This window comes from Trachypithecus francoisi, unplaced genomic scaffold, assembly GCF_009764315.1.
Source record: "Trachypithecus francoisi isolate TF-2019V2 unplaced genomic scaffold, Tfra_2.0 Lachesis_group21, whole genome shotgun sequence".
Classification (NCBI taxonomy): domain Eukaryota; kingdom Metazoa; phylum Chordata; class Mammalia; order Primates; family Cercopithecidae; genus Trachypithecus; species Trachypithecus francoisi.
The window spans coordinates 59,500,808-59,519,935 of NW_022681467.1; the positions used below are offsets into that span (position 1 = coordinate 59,500,808).

General features: G+C 59.5%; 1 protein-coding gene across 1 annotated transcript; it reads right to left on the reverse strand.

The window, feature by feature from the left end:
* Nucleotides 1-3,276: 3,276 nt before the first annotated feature.
* STMN3 (stathmin 3) lies at nt 3,277-16,913 on the reverse strand. The gene is made up of 5 exons (XM_033187139.1): nt 16,665-16,913; nt 7,697-7,792; nt 7,194-7,369; nt 5,588-5,779; nt 3,277-4,998 (listed from the first exon to the last, which is right to left on the reverse strand). Exons 1-5 carry the CDS (start codon nt 16,681-16,683, stop codon nt 4,939-4,941), a joined length of 543 nt encoding a protein of 180 aa, XP_033043030.1. The 5' UTR covers nt 16,684-16,913; the 3' UTR covers nt 3,277-4,938.
* Nucleotides 16,914-19,128: the final 2,215 nt, after the last annotated feature.

A 19,128-nucleotide genomic window follows, 5' to 3' on the forward strand; every position in this document is an offset into this window, starting at 1 on the left:
CATTCCTCACCTCAAAAGCTGGAACCCAACTCCCTCCTAAGCGTGAGTCTTCTCAGTGACTCACTTCTAACAGCAAAACTTACGTGGCTTCCCACACCCAGAGGATACTGGGTTCCTCCCAATATCCCCCCACCCAGCGACCCCCACACAGGTCGCTGGCTCTGGGGGACCCAGAGCCATGTTTCAAGGACACTCCAGGCAGCCCCTGGATTGTCCATGTGGTGAGGAATGAAGGCCTCCTGCCTGCAGCCTTGGGAGGTAGCCTTCTCAGAAGAGGATGCCCCAGCCCCTGCCCAGCCTTCAGATGGCCAGGACCTTGGCCAGTCTCCTGACTGCAACGTCATGAGAGACCCCGAGCCAGAAACCCCCAGCTTTTGTACTCCTGACTTATGGGAACTGACAGATAATGTTCGTTGTTAATTAAGGGGTGACTTGTCACACACAATAGGTCACTAAACAGCTCTGTCTGGCCTCCCAGGAGGAGTCTGCCTTTCCTTTTCTTTTTTTTTTTTTTTTTTTGAGACGGAGTCTTGCTCTGCCACCCAGGCTAGAGTGCAGTGGCCGGATCTCAGCTCACTGCAAGCTCCGCCTCCCGGGTTTACGCCATTCTCCTGTCTCAGCTCCGGAGTAGCTGGGACTACAGGCGCCCGCCACCTCGCCCGGCTAGTTTTTTGTATTTTTAGTAGAGACGGGGTTTCACCGTGTTAGCCAGGATGGTCTCGATCTCCTGACCTCGTGATCCGCCCATCTCGGCCTCCCAAAGTGCTGGGATTACAGGCGTGAGCCACCGCGCCCGGCCGCCTTTCCTTTTCTTTTCTTTTTTTTTTTTTTTTTTTGAGACGGAGTCTCGCTCTGTCACCCAAACTGGAGTGCAGTGGCTGGATCTCAGCTCACTGCAAGCTCCGCCTTTCGGGTTCCCGCCATTCTCCTGCCTCAGCCTCCCGAGTAGCTGGGACTACAGGCGCCCGCCACCTCGCCCGGCTAGTTTTTTGTATTTTTTAGTAGAGACGGGGTTTCACCGGGTTAGCCAGGATGGTCTCGATCTCCTGACCTCGTGATCCACCCGTCTCGGCCTCCCAAAGTACTGGGATTACAGGCTTGAGCCACCGCGCCTGGCCGTCTTTCCTTTTCTTCATGGGAAAAGTGTGATCAGTTTGTGAAGGAGTCTCTGCCCGCAGTTGATGCCCAAGGCTCCACCTGGCGACCATCACACGCTCCGTCTGCCCCTCTGGCGACTGTCACAAGCTCCGTCTGCCCCTCTGGTGACTGTCACGAGCACCGTCTGCCCCTCAGTGCGACCGTCACACGCTCCGTCTGCCCCTCTGGTGACTGTCACGAGCACCGTCTGCCCCTCAGTGCGACCGTCACACGCTCCGTCTGCCCCTCTGGTGACTGTCACAAGCACCGTCTGCCCCTCAGTGCCTTGCCAGGCCCCCGGCCTGTGATCAGCCTGGTCTTGTGGGAGGCCAAGGCCCACGTGTGTTCGTGTGTAGTGTGTGTGTCTGTGTGCCCGTGCGTGCCCAGGATACAGGGATGCCATATACAAGTGCTTTCAATGTTGTGTGGTGTGCATGCATCTGTGTGCCCAGGATACAGGGATGCTGTATACAAACACTTTTTTTTTTTTTTTGAGACAGTCTCAGTTGCCTAGGCTGGAGTGCAGTGGCGCGATCTCGGCTCACTGCAAGCTCTGCCTCCCGAGTTCATGCCAGTCTCCTGCCTCAGTCTCTGGAGTAACTGGGACTACAGGCACCCACACCACGCCCGGATAATTTTTTCTTTTCTTTTTTTTTTGAGACGGAGTCTCGCTCTGACCCCCAGGCTGGAATGCAGTGGCGTGACCTTGGCTCACTGCAACCTCAGCCTCCCAGGTTCAAGCGATTATCCTGCCTCAGCCTCCCACATAGCTGGGATTATAGGTGCCCACCACCACGCCCGGCTAATTTTTTTTTTTTGAGACAGAGTCTTGCTCTGCCGCCCAGGCTGGAGTGCAGTGACATGATCTTGGCTCACTGCAGCCTCTGCCTCCCAGGTTCAAGTGATTCTCCTGCCTCAGCCTCCCAAGTAGCTGGGACTACAGGCGCACGCCACCACGCCCGGCTAATTTTTTGTATTTTTAGTAGAGATGGGGTTTCATTGTGTTAGCCAGGATGGTCTCGATCTTCTGACCTCATGATCCACCCGCCTCAGCCTCTGAAAGTGCTGGGATTACAGGCATGAGCCACCGTGCCCAGCCAATTTTGTATTTTTAGTAGAAACGGCATTTCACCATGGTGGTCAGGCTGGTCTTGAATTCCTGACCCCAGGTGATCCACCCACCTCAGCCTCCCAAAGTGCTGGGATTACAGGCCTGAGCCACCACACCCAGCCCAGAATGTCTTTTTACTTGTTATTACTCCATCCCCCATCCTCGGTCCAGACCTGTGACAGTGAACAACCAGCTGTCTAGAGGTGAGTGAGGTGAGTGGGGTGAGTGGGGTGAGTGGGGCGAGTGGGGCGAGTGGGGTTAGTGGGGTGAGTCATAGAACAGTGAGGTGCAGCCCCAGGGGTCTCGTAGCACCCCTCCCCATGTCAGGAAGTCCCACAGCCTAGAGGCTCCAGCCTCAGAGGCAGACGTAGGACCTGCTTTTTCCTCGTGAGCAGCGGGCCAGAGTCCTGAACAACAGGAAGCCCCTGAGGAGAGCTCCGCCCTGAGGGAGGGCAAGGGGGCCCCCCGCCAACCCCACCCACAGCAGTGGGCCCTTCCCCCATCACCCTGAGGCCTCACCCCTTGGATTCCAGAGAGGAAAGTGGGCTTTTGTGTAGTTTACATGCTCATATATATATATATTTTTTGAAACAGAGTCACCCAGGCTAGAGTGCAGTGGCGTGATCTCGGCTCACTGCAAGCTCCGCCTCCCAGGTTCCCGCCATTCTCCTGCCTCAGCCTCCCGAGTAGCTGGGACTACAGGCGCCCACCACCATGCCCGGCTAATTTTTTGTATTTTCGGTAGAGACAGGGTCTCACCATGTTAGCCAGGATGGTCTCGATCTCCTGACCTCGTGATCCACCTGCCTTGGCCTCCCAAAGTGCTGGGATTACAGGCGTGAGCCACCGCACCTGGCCTGACATGCTCATATGTTAAAATCACCACTGTCACTAGAGCAATTGATAATCATGGTGATAAAATAAGGTTTATAACCAGCTTCAGTCAGGAGATACACACAGAACAGATCCTCACTCCCAGACAGGGAGCCTGCAGCTGCCCCCGACCCCACAGGTGCAGGACACACACAGACAGTTCAACCATGTCTTAAACACACAGGTGTTTATTGTTCGTTTGATTTAATTTTTAAGTTCACTTTACTACGTGGATGAGATGGGTGCATATTACACTAGGCTTTCGCTATGAGAGCTGCCACCGTGAGGAGAATCCCAGCCCTCAGTTCTGCTTCCCTTTCTGAGTCCCACAAAAGCCACATGTGGGCAGCCTTGGGTTCCCATCCCAGCTGGCTGCTCCCTCTGGGGCTGTCTCGGTGGGGAGACGGAGATGGGGCAGTGGGTCCCTGCTGACCCCTGAGCCCTGCAGGGGTCAGGATCCTCCCATAGTCCCTGGTGTGGCCCTGGAAGACGCTGGCAGTGCCTGGCCAAGGCCTCCTGCAGGATGGAAGCTGAGGGCCCTGGCTCTGGGTCCTAAGGAACTCAGCTGCCCCCTTCACATTTTACAGCAAGGGGCCAGGCAGCAGCTTTGGGATGGGGCTTCCGTGGGGAAGTGGGGATGCTGCAGTGGTACAAAGACAGCCTCCCCTACCCCCGTCCTCCAGATGACCGTCCTCCAAGGCCAGCACTGGGCATCCAAGGGAGAGAAGGAACCCAGCCCAGAAGGTGTGGGCAGGAAAGGCCTGGAGTCAGGCCTCGACCCACAGCCCCCTCTGGGTGCTGAGTGGGAAGGGTGTGGGGGGTCGCTTGTGAACCTTACCCGCTGCCCTTCCAACACCTGGATCTGTGGGCAGCAGTCCCACAAGATCCCCCTTAGGGCTCCCTGAGGAGGACTTGTGGCTGCCACTTCCACCAGGGCAGAGGGCACAGGAGAGGCCAGCATTCCAAAGGGCTCTAGGGCAGGTCTTTCAAGGACATCCGCAAAGCCCTGGTGGGGAGGGCGGCGGGGTTGTCTAACGGAGGCGCCTGGGCCAGAGGCTCTTTGGAACTCTGGCACTGCTGAGTGGGGGACTGTCCATGCTGCCCACAACCTCTAGACCACAGCAGCCTGCTCATGGGCCCCTGGCAGAGAATGCCCACTCCCCAGCAGACTCAGGGCAGGCCGCTAACTGCAGGCTTCCAGGAAGGCCCAGGGTGTCCACCTCAGGCCAGGAGGTCTCAGAGGACCCCTGTGCAACCACATTAAAGAGAGCTGCAGCCCCCACCCACCTGCCTGCCAGTTCAACAAGCTCCCGCTTAACACACAGGCTCCCAGGCACCATCACCCCCCTCCCCCATAGCCCCTCCCGCATGGGGAGCCCCTTCCCCCTGGAAAGACAGCAGGTACTGTAGCCTCGCCTGTTGGCCAGGGGCGCCGGCTCAGAGGACCTGCCCTGACCTGCACATGCTGACCAGACAGCCCAGCGTAAGGACCCGAGATCCCACGCCACCGCCCTATGTTTACCACGGTCACCACCACCTCTCTCACAAGGCCTCGGGGGACCCAGCCTCGCCCGGCCTGATGGCCTGGTGTCTGCACCGAGGGACCGCGTCTCACGCCCGGCGGCTCCTGCAGGGGAAGCCGTGGTCAGCGACTCATCACGAGGACAGGGCGGGGCGGCTGAGTGCAGAAGAGAAGCATGAAGCTGGGGGCGTGGGTGGGGGAGGAGGAACAAAAGTTGCATCTAGACAGAGGTGAACGAAACAACCAAAACCCGAACGTGTTCTGTCGCAGGATGGGCGCCGCCCGTCCCGGTCCCTTAGCCCGACATCTCCTCTCGCTGCTCCTTGTTCCTGCGCACCTCGGCCGCGTGCAGCTCCTGCGGGACAGGGGGCGGGAGGGCCTGAGGGCAGCGGTGGCTTGGGGTGACGCCGGGAACCCCCAGGCGCGCAGGGCTTGGCGCCCTGGCACCCGCCCGGCCTCATCTGGGCTGACCCCCGGCAGGACCCTGAGTTGAGAGGGCGGGAGCACCGGGGAGGCCGAGAGCAGGGCCAGGGCCCAAGGACGGGTTTCCGGGGGGCTGGCTGGGCCCGGCTACTAGCTCCTACCGGAGCCGAGCTTCCTTCAGAGCACTTTCAATATAATGAATTTAGCCATCTATTACTGCGGCTAGTGACTGTCCCACCAGGGGCAGACTCTGGACCTGGTTCGTGCGCTGCTGGGGACGCCCAGTAAACACGGGATGAGCCCCCGACCCCCACCCCAGCGCAGGGCCTCCCGGTCCGCGGCCCCGCTCTGCGCCCCTCGGAGCTCCGCCCGAGCCCCGTCCCCGCCCAGTGCCCCGCCCCCTGTTGGCTACTAGCCCCGCCCCATCCCCGTCCGGTCGGAGTCCCGCTCCTCCAAGCTCCGCCCCTCCCCGCCTTCTGCCCCCTCCGAGCCCCGCCCCGGCCCCGGCCCCGCCCTCGCACCTTCTCGCGCAGCCGTTCGCGCAGTGCGGCCAGGTGCGCCTCGCGGATCTCCTTGCTGAGCTCCATCTTGTAGTTGAGCTTCTCCTCCGCCTGCCGGCTGAAGTTGTTGTTCTCCTCCAGTGCCTTGTGCAGCACCTCGCGCTCGTGCTCGCGCCGCTCCGCTAGCTGCTTCAGCACCTGCGCCTCCTGCGTCTGTGCGGGGCGGGCGGGCGCGCGTGAGCGGCGACCCGGGCCCTGCCAAGCCGGACTCCTCCTCCCTGCTCTCCGCCTCCCGCCCGGCGCCCGCTCGCCTCACCCGGCGCCTCCACCTGCCCAGGCCTCAGTGGGTGCCGGGACCCCCGGGCGCTGCCCTGTGGTCGGGGCAGGGCCAGGGGGTCGCGCTCCGCCGCTCCCGCCCCTGCCTCGCGCGCGGCTGCCGCGGTTCTGGCTGCGCCCAGGACCCCCGCCGTGTCCTGCCGCCACTGCACACCCTGCACTGCGCGTTTCCGCCTCCAAGGACCAGCAGCGCAGGAAACCCTAAACTTGTGGGCGGTCTCTGAGCTTTCTGTCTTCCTCAGACATCCGCCCACTGAGCAGAGGAGCTGCTTGTTACACACCGGGTTCCGAGCTCCCAGTTAGGTCCCCAAGAGCGGAGGAAGGGTCCCCAGGGATGCTGGGGGAGGGGCCGGCTGGCGACCGCTGGAAGGAGAGCAGAGCAGCAGGACCCGTGCCGACGTGCCAGTCCCTACTAATCAGCCCTGTGAATCCTGGTCCCTGGTCTCACCAGAAAGGGAACAGAGCCGCCTCCCCTGCCCAGTGCGTTGGCCTCCAGGGTGGCACTCCCAAAAAGGACATTTTTATCTCTGTTCCAGTCTCAGAGGGGCTGGTGGGAGGGGAGGCTGCAGGGAGGGGACCTGGAGCCCACACCCACCTCTCCCGGGGCCCCTCAGCCCTCCAGCAAGCCTCAGGGTCTTCATATGAGGCCCTCCTCCTACTTCTCTGTCTGGGAGAGGGATGCCCCACCCGACGTCCGCAGGGCCCCTCTGGGGACCATCCTCTAGCATCCTGCTGGCTATGACAAGGGTGCCTCCCACTCCCATCAGAGGCTCCTGCTCCTTCCAGCTGGCCGCCGCCTCGGAACCCTTCCTCCTCTCCATCCCATTCTTTTTTGTTTTTTGAAATGGAGTCCCGCCCTGTCGCCCAGGCTGGAGTGCAGTGGCGCAGTCTCGGCTCATGCATCCTCCACCTCTTGGGTTCAAGCAATTCCCCTGCCTCAGACCCCCTAGTAGGGGGGATTACAGGTGCGCGCCACCACACCTGGCTAATTTTTGTATTTTTAGTAGAGACGGGGTTTCACCATGTTGGCCAGGCTGGTCTTGAACTCCTTACCTCAAGTGATCTGCCTACCTCAGCCTCCCAAAGTTCTGGGATTACAGGCGTGAGCCACCGCACCCGGCCTCTCCCCATCCCATTCTTATCTCTCAGGAAGCGGCCCAGGGAGCCACAGCCCCTCCCGCCCCAGGCCGAGGTGCTGACCAAACCCGCCGGGAGCACCCTGCGTCTTGCAGGCCCTGTCCCCGTGGGCCACCTCCCTTGAAACTCCTGGGGGGGTGGGAGGACTCCTTGCCTTCCTCCGCTCCTCAGCTGCCTCCAGCCGCTTTTGCAGCTCCTCCAGGGAGGTGTCCTTCTTCTTGGGTGGAGAGGAGAGCATAGGGCTCTCTGGGGACAGGTCAGAAGGGGACTTGAGGATGACCTCGAAGCTCTGGCCAGAGGCCCGCTTGTCCAGCTGCTTCACCTCCATGTCTGCAGGGCAAGACCAGAGTGACGCTTCAGAGGCCTGGCCAGAGCATGGCGTGGGCTGAGCGGGATGATCCCAGCACACATCCAACCCCCAGGGCTGGGTGAGAGCAGGTGGCTGCTCCCGCAGGAATCCCAGGCCTCAGTCCCCAGGATGGGCCCCTTCCCCCTAGAACCTCCCTCTCCGGAGGCAGCCAGGCTGGGAGCTCAGAGACTGTGGGAGACCAGGGAAAAGGTGAGGTGGGCAGGCACTGTAGGGCAGGGCTAACTTTTTGTACTTTTAGTAGAGACAGGGTTTCACCCTGTTAGCCAGGATGGCAGCTGGGCACTCACCCCCGTACTGGTAGATGGTGTTGGGGTGCGGCTGTGTGTAGAAGCAGGAGCAGATGAGTGACAGCACCGACAGCTCCTTCATCTTCTCCTTGTAGGCTGTGGGCACAAGGCTAGGCTGAACAAACGCCACTGGGGCCTGCCCACCTGGGGCCCCATTTTTCCCTCCCCATGGCTGCCGCTGGCTTGTCTCTGTGAGACATGGAGCTGCCCAGCACGCTGCCTTGTGTCTCCACACCGCCGGCCCCTTCGTCTCTCCTCCAGCTCTCTTGCCTCCAGACGCTGGCGCTGTCTCCGTGGTGTGCCCCCTGCTCTCTGTCTCTCTCGCCCTCCGCCTCTCCCCGCTTTTCCTCTGTCTCGGCGTTAATGTCTGTCCCATCTTGCACACTGACTTGTTTCTCCATCCTTCTCCCTGCCTGTTGTGGTCTGAATGTTTCCATTCCCCAAAACTCATGTGTTGAAATAGTAACCCCAAGGTGCCGGTACTGGAGGTGGGGCACTGGGAGGGAATTAGGCCATGAGGATAGAGCCGTCCTGAGTGGTCCCAGAGGGGGGCTTCAGAGAATTCCCTCACCCTTCCATCATGTGAGGACACAGCCAGAAGATGCCACCTGTCTATGTACCAGGAGGTGAGACCTCTCCAGGCACCAAAGCTGCTGGCTGGCACCTTGATCCTGTACTTTCTGGCCTCCAGAGCTGTGGGAAGTAAGTTCCTGTCGTCTATAAACCACTCATTCTCAGGTACCCGCCCAGACTGACAAAGTCCCTGCCTCTGCCTGTCTGGGTCTCTGTTTACCTTCTGTCTGTCTGACTCTGTCACTGTCGTTATATCTTTCTGTGTCTCGGGGGTAGCCCCTGACTCTCTTTCTCTCTGAGTGCATCTTTCTGTAATTCCTTGTCACTGTGTGTCTTTCTGACCCTTACCTCCCTCTGCCCCACTACTTCCCTCTCCCCTCCTCCTCCCTCCCGCTCCCTCACCAGCTCAAGCAGGCAAGATTAACTCACGACGGGACCAGCACAGATGCAGACCCTCTGTGGACAGCACTTTCTTGGGCTGTAAACCTGGATGAAGCCCTCAGACCCTCCTTTCTCCTTCCTGATGATCGTGTGGTCACCCCGAGGTGAAACCAGGCCCTCTTCAAGCACATGCTCTTTGCCCATTTAGGGCTGGGCTTGGGCCACTGATGCCACCAAGAACCAAGGGAGGGCAGCTATCCGGTCAGCCCCACAGCCAGGCCTCTTGCCCATTCAGGTCAAACAAGTGCCCACCAGCCAGTGTCCCTGCTGCCCAACCCAAACCAGAAGTAAGCTGGGCTCCTGTAGCCCTGTGCCCTGTCAGGGGAAGGGGAAGGTGCCTGCTCTCGCAGTGAACATAATTTAGCTCTTTTGGTCTATTCAGGGCGAGCCTCACTCCTAGACACTCTGGCCTGGTTTCTCACTAGCACTCAACAATCATCTTGGCTGGGCGCAGTGGCTCACAACTGTAATCCCAGCACTTTGGGAGGCCGAGGCAGGTGGAACACCTGAGGTTAGGAGTTCGAGACCAGCCTGACCAACATGGTGAAACCCGATCCCTACTAAAAATACAAAAATTAGCCAGGCGTGGTGGCAGGCACCTGTAATCCTAGCTACCTGGGAGGCTGAGGCAGGAGAATCGCTTGAACCTGAGAGGCGGAGGTTGCAGTGAACCAAGCTCGCGCCATTGCACTCCAGCCTGGGCGACAGTGAGACTCCGTCTCAAAACAGAAAGAGAAAGAGGGAGAGGGAGAGAGAGGGAGAGGGAGAGAGAGAGAGACAGAGAGAGAAGGAAATGAAGAGAGGAGGGAGGGAAGGAGGGAAAGGGGGGAGAGGAGGGGAGGGAAGGGGAGAGGAGACAAAGGGAGACACAGGGCAGAAGTAATCAACCTTTCATGGTGAGCTGGGTCTTCCTGTGACAGTGCAGAGAATAGTCTGTCCTGGTCTAAATTTCCTAGTGACTACACTTTTCTGGACAGAGCAGCACAGAGCCAAGAGGGTGTAAGGAGGAGCAGAAAGGAATCCCAGGGTGGACAGGCCTGTGTGAGAGCCTCTGGGAGAGGGACCAAGCATTTGAGCCGGGAAGTGGGAAGCGAGGAAAAGCTACCTGTCTTGCTCATCGTCTTCAGGGAGGGAGGTGGAGGGGGACCGGGTGGGGGAGCCTCACAGGGGACTTTGACCTGACTTGTCAAATTTTCTTTTTTTCTTTTTTTTCCTTTTTGAGACAGAGTCTCACTCTGTTACCCAGGCTGGAGTGTAATGGTGCGATCTCGGCTCACTGCAACCTCTACCTCCCAGGTTCACGCCATTCTCCTGCCTCAGCCTCCTGAGTACCTGGGACTACAGGCGCCCGCCACCACGCCTGGTTAATTTTTTTGTATTTTTAGTAGAGATGGGCTTTCACCGTGTTAGCCAGGATGGTCTCGATCTCCTGACCTCGTGATCTGCCCGCCTCGGCCTCCCAAAGTGCTGGGATTACGGGAGTGAGCCACCACGCCTGGCCGTCAAGTTTTATTTTTTCACACGCAAAATCCATTCATGTATTTTTTTTTTTTTTTTTTTTTTTTTGAGGCGGAGTGTCGCTCTGTCGCCCGGACTGGAGTGCAGTGGCCAGATCTCAGCTCACTGCAAGCTCCGCCTCCCGGGTTTACGCCATTCTCCTGCCTCAGCCTCCCGAGTAGCTGGGACTACAGGCGCCCGCCACCTCGCCCGGCTCGTTTTTGTATTTTTAGTAGAGACGGGGTTTCACTGTGTTAGCCAGGATGGTCTCGATCTCCTGACCTCGTGATCCGCCCGTCTCGGCCTCCCAATCATGTATTTTTTATTAAAAGTTAATTTATTTTATTTTGAGACAGAGTCTTGCTCTGTCGCCAGGCTGCAGCACAGTGGTGCGATCTTGGCTCACCGCAACCTCCACCTCCCAGGTTGAACCGATTCTCCTGCCTCAGCCTCCCGAGTAGCTGGGACTGCAAGAGCCTGCCATGCCTGGCTAATTTTTGTAGTTTTAGTAGAGACAAGGTTTCACCATGTTGGCCAGGGTGGTCTCGATCTCCTGACCTCGTGATCCGCCTGCCTTAGCCTTCCGAAGTGCTGGGATTACAGGTGTGAGCCACTGCACCCTACGTACTTTATTTTTTAGAGACAGGACTGTACTCTGTTACCCATGCTGGAGTGTAGGGCGCAGCTGTGCAGTTCACTGCAGCCTTGAACTGCTGGGCTTGACTGATCCTTCCACTTCAGTAGCTGGGACTGCAGGTGCACGCCAGCGCACCAGCTTTTTTTTTTCTTTTTTCAATCTCAGCTCACTGCAAATTTCGCCTCCTGGGTTCAAGAGATTCTCCTGCCTCAGCCTCCTGTGTAACTGGGATTACAGGCACGTGCCACCATGCCCGGCTAATGTTTGTGTTTTTAGTAGAGACGGGTTTCACCATGTTGGTCAGGCTGGTCTCGAGCCACCGCGCCCGCCCAGCCTACACACCAGCTTTAAAAAAAAAAAAAAAAAAAAAGTAGTGATACCGAGGCCAGGCGCGGTGGCTCACGCCTGTAATCCCAGCACTTTGGGAGGCCAAGGTGGGCGGATCACGAGGTCAGGAGTTCAAGACCAGCCTCACCAACATGGTGAAACCCCATCTCTGCTAAAAATACAAAAATTAGCCGGGCATGGTGGCAGGCACCTGTATTTCCAGCTACTCGGGAGGCTGAGACAGGAGAATTGCTTGAACCTGGGAGGCAGAGGTTGCAGTGAGCCGAGATTTTGTCACCACACTCCAGCCTGGGTGACAGAGTGAGACTCCATCTCAAATGTATATGTATATATAGTAGTGCTGTGTTGTCCAGGCTGGTCTTTTTTTTTTTGAGACGGAGTCTGGCTCTGTCGCCCAGGCTGGAGTGCAGTGGCCGGATCTCAGCTCACTGCAAGCTCCGCCTCCTGGGTTTACACCATCCTCCTGCCTCAGCCTCCGAGTAGCTGGGACTACAGGCGCCCGCCACCTCGCCCGGCTAGTTTTTTGTGTTTTTTTAGTAGAGACAGGGTTTCACCATATTAGCCAGGATGGTCTCGATCTCCTGACCTCGTGATCCGCCCGTCTCGGCCTCCCAAAGTGCTGGGATTACAGGCTCGAGCCATTGCGCCCGGCCGCCCAGGCTGGTCTTGAACTCCTGGCCTCAAGGGATCCTCCCACCTCAGCCTCCCAAAGTACTAGGATTATAGGTGTGAACCACAGTACCTAGCCAATTAAAAATTAATTTTAAAAAGGAGGATGTGGGCCGGGCGCGGTGGCTCAAGCCTGTAATCCCAGCACTTTGGGAGGCCGAGACGGGCGGATCACGAGGTCAGGAGATTGAGACCATCCTGGCTAACACGGTGAAACCCCGAATCTACTAAAAAAACACAAAAAACTAGCCGGGCGAGGTGGCGGGCGCCTATAGTCCCAGCTACTTGGGAGGCTGAGGCAGGAGAATGGCATAAACCCGGAAGGCGGAGCTTGCAGTGAGCTGAGATCCGGCCACTGCACTCCAGTCCGGGCGACAGAGCGAGACTCCGCCTCAAAAAAAAAAAAAAGGAGGATGTGATGAGGGAGTTAGAGGGTGTGCCAGCCACGTGTTCCACAGCAGCAGGTCAGGAGACGTTGGGGACATTTAGAGGAGCTGAGGAGGTGGCCAGCCCTGTGCTCAGGAGGGCAGGGGAGGGAGAGAGCAAGAGGGAGTTTGGGCTGGGACAGAACACACCTGGGTCCTGAGAGAGGATAGGAAGGCAGGAACATGGCCCCTCCAGGCCTGACTCTGCCAGCAACCAGCTCCCTGTCAGCAGACTCCAGGCCCCTATCCTTCAGATCATCCTTCCTTATCATATATCCAAAACTCTGAATGTGGCCAGGCACAGTGGCTCACGCCTGTAATCCCACAACTTTGAGAGGCTGAGGCAGGAGGACAGCTTGAGAACAGGAGTTTGAGACCAGCCTAGGCAACCTGGTGAAACCGCATCTCTACTAAAAATACAAAAATTAGCCGGGTGTGGTGGCACACGCCTGTGGTCCCAGCTACTCAGGAGGCTGAGGCATGAGAATCACTTGAGCCTGGAAGGCGGAAGTTGTAGTGAGCGGAGATCGCGCCACTGCGCTCCGGCCTGGGCAACACAGCGAGACGGTCTCAAAAAACAAAAGCCAGAATGTGTTTACCATAAAGGTCAGAAAACGTGATTAACAGCTGCTCAAAGCCCCTGTCTGCCCTGAACCCGAAATTTTCACAGAAAAAAAGAGCTGCAGGCTCATACAGAGGAAGGACAGACACCAGGGAGGCTTCCTTCCAGTTTGCCCCACCTCAGGGAGCGGAAGGCTGGCGGCAGTTTGGGGGCAGGTGTGAGCACCTGTATCATCAGGAAAGAAGGAGCACGGTGGGGACGCAGGTCAGACCTCTCACAGGTCTTGGCTCTGCCCAGGAGACACGTGTCCAACTGAGAAGTGAGGAACTGGGTCCTGCAGCTGCAAACACAGGTGCGGCTCAGCATCTGATGGCCACGGAGACCCCCGGGCTTGGCGTCTCCCAGCTGGTGGCCCATGAGGAGCTTCTATCCCAAGAGACTGTCCCTCAAGGAGCAAGTGGGACCAGGCACCCACAGGACAGAGCCGGGAGTGAGGTCTGCCCTGTGGTCTGGCTACAGGGAGGAAGGGCAGATTGGAGGGGGCAGGAGAGCAGGTCAGGAATTGGCCAACTCTGGAGAGAGCGACCAAGGGGAAGTCTGCACCCAGGGCAGGGCTGGCCAGGGGCGAGGCGGGACATTGGACCAGTATTTTCAGAGCTGGTGAGGCTTAAAGAGCATGTCTACGGCCTCTTATTGCAGAGGGAGGATGCCGAGGCCCCAGACCCTCCAGGCCACCTCTTCACAGACACAGCGGGTGCCAGGGAAGCTCCTGCCCAGAGCCTTGAGGCATTGCTCCCAATCTCTCTCTCTCTCTCTTTTTTTTTCTTTTTTTTTTAAGAAGGGGTCTCGCTCTGTCACCCAGGCTGGAGTGTGATGGCGCAGTCTCAGCTCACTGCAACCTCTGCCTCCCCAGTTCAAGTGATTCTCCTGCCTCAGAATCCCAAGTAGCTGGAATTACAGGCGCATGCCACTATGCCCAAATAATTTTTTGTATGTTTAGTAGAGATGAGGTTTCACCATGTTGGCCAGGCTGGTCTTAAAATCCTGACCTCAGGTGATCCACCCACCTCGGCCTCTCACAGTTCTGGGATTACAGGTGCGAGCCGCCGCGCCTGCCCCTCTGTCTCTTTTGACTCCCTTCTTTCTCACTCACCTCCCATCTTTCCCCTTCACTGACTTCAGGGAGTTACGAACGATTCTTGCCATGAGCTGGGCTGGTTTTGTCTCCCTGCTTCTCTTTGTACTAAACATTAGATACCGAGGAAATGCGGATTGGCCCTTTGAATGATTCGTGAGCAGGAGTCAGAAAAAGGCACCTGGTCGGCCTCGAGCAGCAGGGTATAGTAGGGCCCGCTCCCAGGGTCACACCTCACAGCCACGCCTCCCTCCTGCCCAGCTGGGTGCCCTTATCAGCCCTCCTTCTTCTTCTTTCTCTCTCTCTCTTTTTTTCTCTCTCTCTCTCTTTCTTTCCAGAAGGAGTTTCTCCTCTTGCTGCCCAGGCTGGGGTACAATGGCACAATCTCAGCTCACTGCAGCCTCCCCCTCCCCGGGTCAAGCAATTCTCCTGCCTCAGGCTCCCAAGCAGCTGGGATCACAGGAATGTGTCACCACACCTGGCTAATTTTGTACTTTTAGCAGAGAGGGAGGTTTCACCATGTTGGCCAGGCTAGTCTCGAACTCTTCACCTCAGTTCATCCACCAGCCTCAGCCTCTCAAAGTGCTGGGATTACAGGTGTGAGCCACCCTATCAGCCTCACTTCTACCCTCACTTCTACAGAGGAGGAATGGAGGCTCAGAGAGGGCAAGTGTTCCACCCAGCATCACTCAGCACGCCGGGTGAGAGCCCGGCCATGAGCCTGGGCCTGACTGCAGGCTCCTGTTGGGAGCTCATGGAGGTCGGGGTCTGTCCAGAACTGAGAGGCCAGGGGACCACAGTGGCCTCTGACCCCTGGAGGGCCCTGGAGGCTGCTGCTGGCTCCTGCCGGGGGCAGATGGAGGTCACTGTCACCCAGGCTGCCTCTCATGGTGCCAGGAGCCCAGCATGGCGGGAGCCACCAGCCAATTTGCCTTTCCCTGGGCAGGAAACTCAGAAATGTGGCTACCACATTCAGGCTGCCTGGCTTGCGGTGAGCACTCATCTCTTATCAGGCAAGCGGCCAAGCACCTTCCCTGAAATATTGAGGCCTCAGCACAAGCCCCAGGGGAGGTGCCAGCACTGTCACCTCCACCCAGATAAGGACACCCAGGTCCTGAGAGGTTAAGCAGCTCGGACAAGACCACACAGCTGGAGGAGGTCAGACTCTGGGTTGCAGAAGGAAAATGTGAGCAGAGACTACAAAAGAGTGAGGAGCCCAGTGCCGGGACGCCCAGACGGCCTCCCCCTCCCAGCTCAGCACCAGGAACCGAGCCCGTGAGGAGGGACCGTCAGGGAAAGGCTGTCAGGAAGGGTAGGAGGCCGGAGGACAGAGCTGCCCTCAGAGGCCAGAGGGGAGTCCCCTCCGCTGAGAGCCTCCCAGGATCCCTGGGGGTGTCCGGGAGGAGGCGGAGGGAGGAAGCACAGATGGACAGGACTCCCAGATAGGGTGGGGAGGTGTGGTCGGTGACACACTTGGTCCCCTCCTGGCAGGTGCTGAAGTCACCTGGAGCCTCCAAGCCCGTGGGGCCTGAGGGGCGGGTCAGGTCGGGCACGCGTGGGTGGGCGGAGTTCTGCGCCCCGAAGCAAGGCGGACACTGGGGAGAGAACAAGTCAGCTCGGGAGGGGGACCGCGGGGACCCGTCCCAGGGCGGAAGAAAAGGTGGGAGGGAGTGCGGCGCGTGGGCAGAGGCGGCGATGGGAAGAACGTGGGGCCCTTCGTCCAGTCCTCCCGAACGCCGAGGGAAAAACGAAGCGGGTTCTGCGGCCTCGGGGCAGAGCAGAGCGTTTCGGGAAGGGCAGGCCCCGCGTCCTCGCGCCCGGGGTCGCCCGGCAGTTCCCCTGCGTCCAGAATCCCCCCACCCCAGGCCTGCGCCCGCCCCTTCGCCTGAGCTCCGCGCGGGACGGGCCGGGAGGCCGGGGTGGGCGCTACCTTCGAAGGCGGTGGGTCCGCCCCGCGGGAGGCGACGGGGGTGGGAGGGGGTCCCCTCTGGTCTCGGGAGGGTTTGGGAATCGCAGTCGCCCCTCCCCCATCCAGGCCCCGCGGCGCAAAGGGCAGTGGCTTTTCTGGCCAGAGCAGGTGGCCCGGGCGTCGCGAAGGGTGGTCCCCCAGGCCTCAGCGGTGTGGGGGAGGGCGCGGTCCCCCTCACCCCGGGCTCGTCCGGGCCTGGCCCGCCGCCCTCCTCAGCGCCCCCTCCAGTCCCTGCGCTCCACTGGCGCGGGGAGCGCCGGGTCCCCGGCTGCGGCTTTGGCAGAGGGTCCCACCCTCTCCCCGCCTCCCCGCGAAGGCTCTGGCGGACCCAGATCTCGGGTCGCCGGACGCCCCAGGGACTCCGCCCGCACATCGCGAGCGCGCCCACCCGGTCACGAGCCCACGCCCGGGTCTCGGAGCCACCCTGCGGCAGTCCCGCCCTGCGTGGCACGCGGGTCCCCCAGGGGCGAGGCGCCCCCGCTCGGCGTCCAGGTCCCGGGCGCTCCCCGGCGCTGAGCCTCGCAGCCCAGCGCCCCACCAGCCCCGCCGGCGCCGCAGACTCCAGCCTCGGGCGGGTCCGGCGCAGGCTTGCAATGCGCAGGGTGGGAGAAGGGAAAGCGGCGACCGCAGCGGGCCCCTGCCCCAGGCGAGTCCAGACGAGGCTTCTGCTCAGACCCCGCCGCCCTAGAAAGCCCGCGGCCCGGGAGCCTACCCGAAATGGTGCTGGCCATGGTGCTGGCGGCGGTTGGGCCTGCAGAGGCTGGAGAGGCGCGAGTGGCGGCCGGAGCTGCAGACGGCTAGTGCTGCAGTGCCGGGGAGGGGAGGGGAGGGGAGGGAGCGAGGGCGGGCGGGAGGCGGGCGCGGCGGGAGAGAGAGAGGGAGAGGGAGCGGGAGGGGGAAGAGAGAGAGAGTTGGGGGAAGGAGGGGGGAGGAGGGGGAGGGAGGGAAGGAGAGAGAGAGACTGCGGGGGCGGGAGGAGGGAGGGAGGAAGAGAGAAAGGAGCAAGCACCTGGTTGCGGGAGGGGCCGCGGCCCTCAGAGGGAGAGGGCGGAGGTGGGGGCGCACTGCAGCAAGACCCCCACCCTCCAACCGCTCCCAGCAGGACAGCTGCTTCCCCAACTTGGCTTTGTGAGGCCTGAGGGTGGGGTGGGGTGGAGATGAGCTCCCATTCTCCAAGGCAGGCGGGGCAGGGGCAAGGCAGGAGGGGCAGTTCCCACCCAGGGGGTGGGGCTGCAGAGCCCTTCGCGGAGGCTGCTGTAAGCTGGGCTGGTGCCAACAGGGTCCAGGTCTGTGCCTGCCATCAGAGAGGATGCCATGGCCACAGGGGTGGGCGCTGGCCTGGAGGCCTCCAAGGGGCATCTCCTGTGAGCCCAGGGGATGGGCAGGATCTGAGCAGAGAAGAGTGAAAGTGGAGGGGTGAGGCCAGAACAAAGGCTTTGCCGTGAAACAGAGGTGGGTTCCGGCCTCGGCTCTGACGTTCACTCGCTGTATGGCCCAGGCCAAGGGCAAGTGTCTGACCTCACTGGACCTTTGTTTCTCAGGGTAAGATGAGACAATGAGGCCCCTAGAGGATGGAGGAGGGGTGCCAGGGTTGTGTGCACTTAGTGAGTGGGGGGCAACCTATCCTGCCTCCCCCTCTCCCCGTCACTCCCAAAGGGAAAGCCTGGCAGACAAATGGAGCGCCATTCCCATTGCAGGGATGGAGCCACCGAGGCAGGGAGCAGTGCTTTGCCCTACAAGCAGCTAAGTCATAGGGCCAGGAGCAAAACCCTGAAAACCTCAGGAGACTGGCAGAGCCATGAGGCTGGCTCAGCAACACAAAAGCCGGGGCAAGCCTCAGCCTAGCAGTGTGCTGGGAGTACCCAAGGCCAGTCACATCCTAGGGTGGCCTGGAGAGTCCTGACCCCTGGTGTGCAAGCCAGCATCATCCCCAGGACTCTGAGTCTGGTGGAGGTGATGCCTAGGAGGGTGACATTGTGTGGCTCAGAGGTACACTTAAGACAGGAGGATCATCAGGCAGGCCCTGACCTCATCACAGGAGCCCTTCAAAAGCAGTTTCCTTTGCCTGGTTGAAGAAATTGGAGGGATCAAAGCAAAGAAGGTTCTCTGTTGTTGAGACGAGGGGACACGTGGCAAGGATCTGAGAACTGCTCCCAGCCAACAGCCAGCAAGACGACAAGACCTTAACCGCAAGGAAGTGAGTTCTGCCAACAAGAAGAGAATGGGCTTGGAGGCAGGTTTGACCCCAGAGCCTCCACACAAGAACTCAGCCCAGCTGCCCACTTGGTTTCAGCCTTGGGATACTAAGAATTAGGAGGTCATAAATGAGGGTTGTTTTAAGCTGTTGGGTTTGTGGTGATTTGCTATGAAGCCATATGGAACTAATATGCTCACAGAGGTGCTGGCCCTGGCCCCTGGGCTACTCCTAGGAACCCACCTAGGAAGGAGGAGGAAGGGCGGAGAGGCACACAGAGCTGCCCACCACAGCAGCCGCGTCCTCCCTGTTGGCCACCACGGTGGCAGTTGGGGATGGTCAGCATCCTTCAGGCAGACTCCAGCCCTGGGTGCTGGTCAGCACCTTAGCAGGCACACACAACAGGGGTACTGACGGTCAGCACCTTCGCAGGTACATGCAACAGAGGTACTGTTAGCTGTACTGACTGTCAGCGTGCTAGCAGGCATACACAATAGCTGTACTGACAGCATGCTAGCCGGCGCATGCCATAGGTGTACTGACTCTCAGTGCACTGGCAGGCACACGCAATAGGAGTACTGACAGCATGCTAGCAGGCACACAATAGGTGTACTGTTAGTGCATTAACAAACACACACAATAGCTGTACTGACTGTTTGCTCCAATATAGTGCCAGGTCTAGGAGCAGATTTTGACTTCTCACCAAGATCAAATGCAGAAAGTGCATGAGCATTTCAAAGATGTTTTTCACATGCACACCAGTGCTAGTTAAAAAAAATGTTTTGGGCCGGGCGCGCTGGCTCACGCCTGTAATCCCAGCACTTTGCGAGGCCGAGATGGGTGGATCACGAGGTCAGGAGATCGAGACCATCCTGGCTAACATGGTGAAACCCTGTCTCTACTAAAAATACAAAAAATTAGCCGGGCGTGGTGGCGGGCGCCTGTAGTCCCAGCTACTTGGGAGGCTTAGGCGGGAGAATGG

What these genes read in the sequence shown, in the direction of transcription:
- STMN3 (XM_033187139.1), bottom strand. An exon ending in CAGCTGAGGAGCGGAGGAAG is followed by an intron (nt 5,780 to 7,193) that starts GCAAGGAGTCCT and finishes CGCCCCGCACAG; the next exon opens with ACGCAGGAGGCGCAGGTGCT. An exon ending in GCGAACGGCTGCGCGAGAAG is followed by an intron (nt 4,999 to 5,587) that starts GTGCGAGGGCGG and finishes CCTGTCCCGCAG; the next exon opens with GAGCTGCACGCGGCCGAGGT.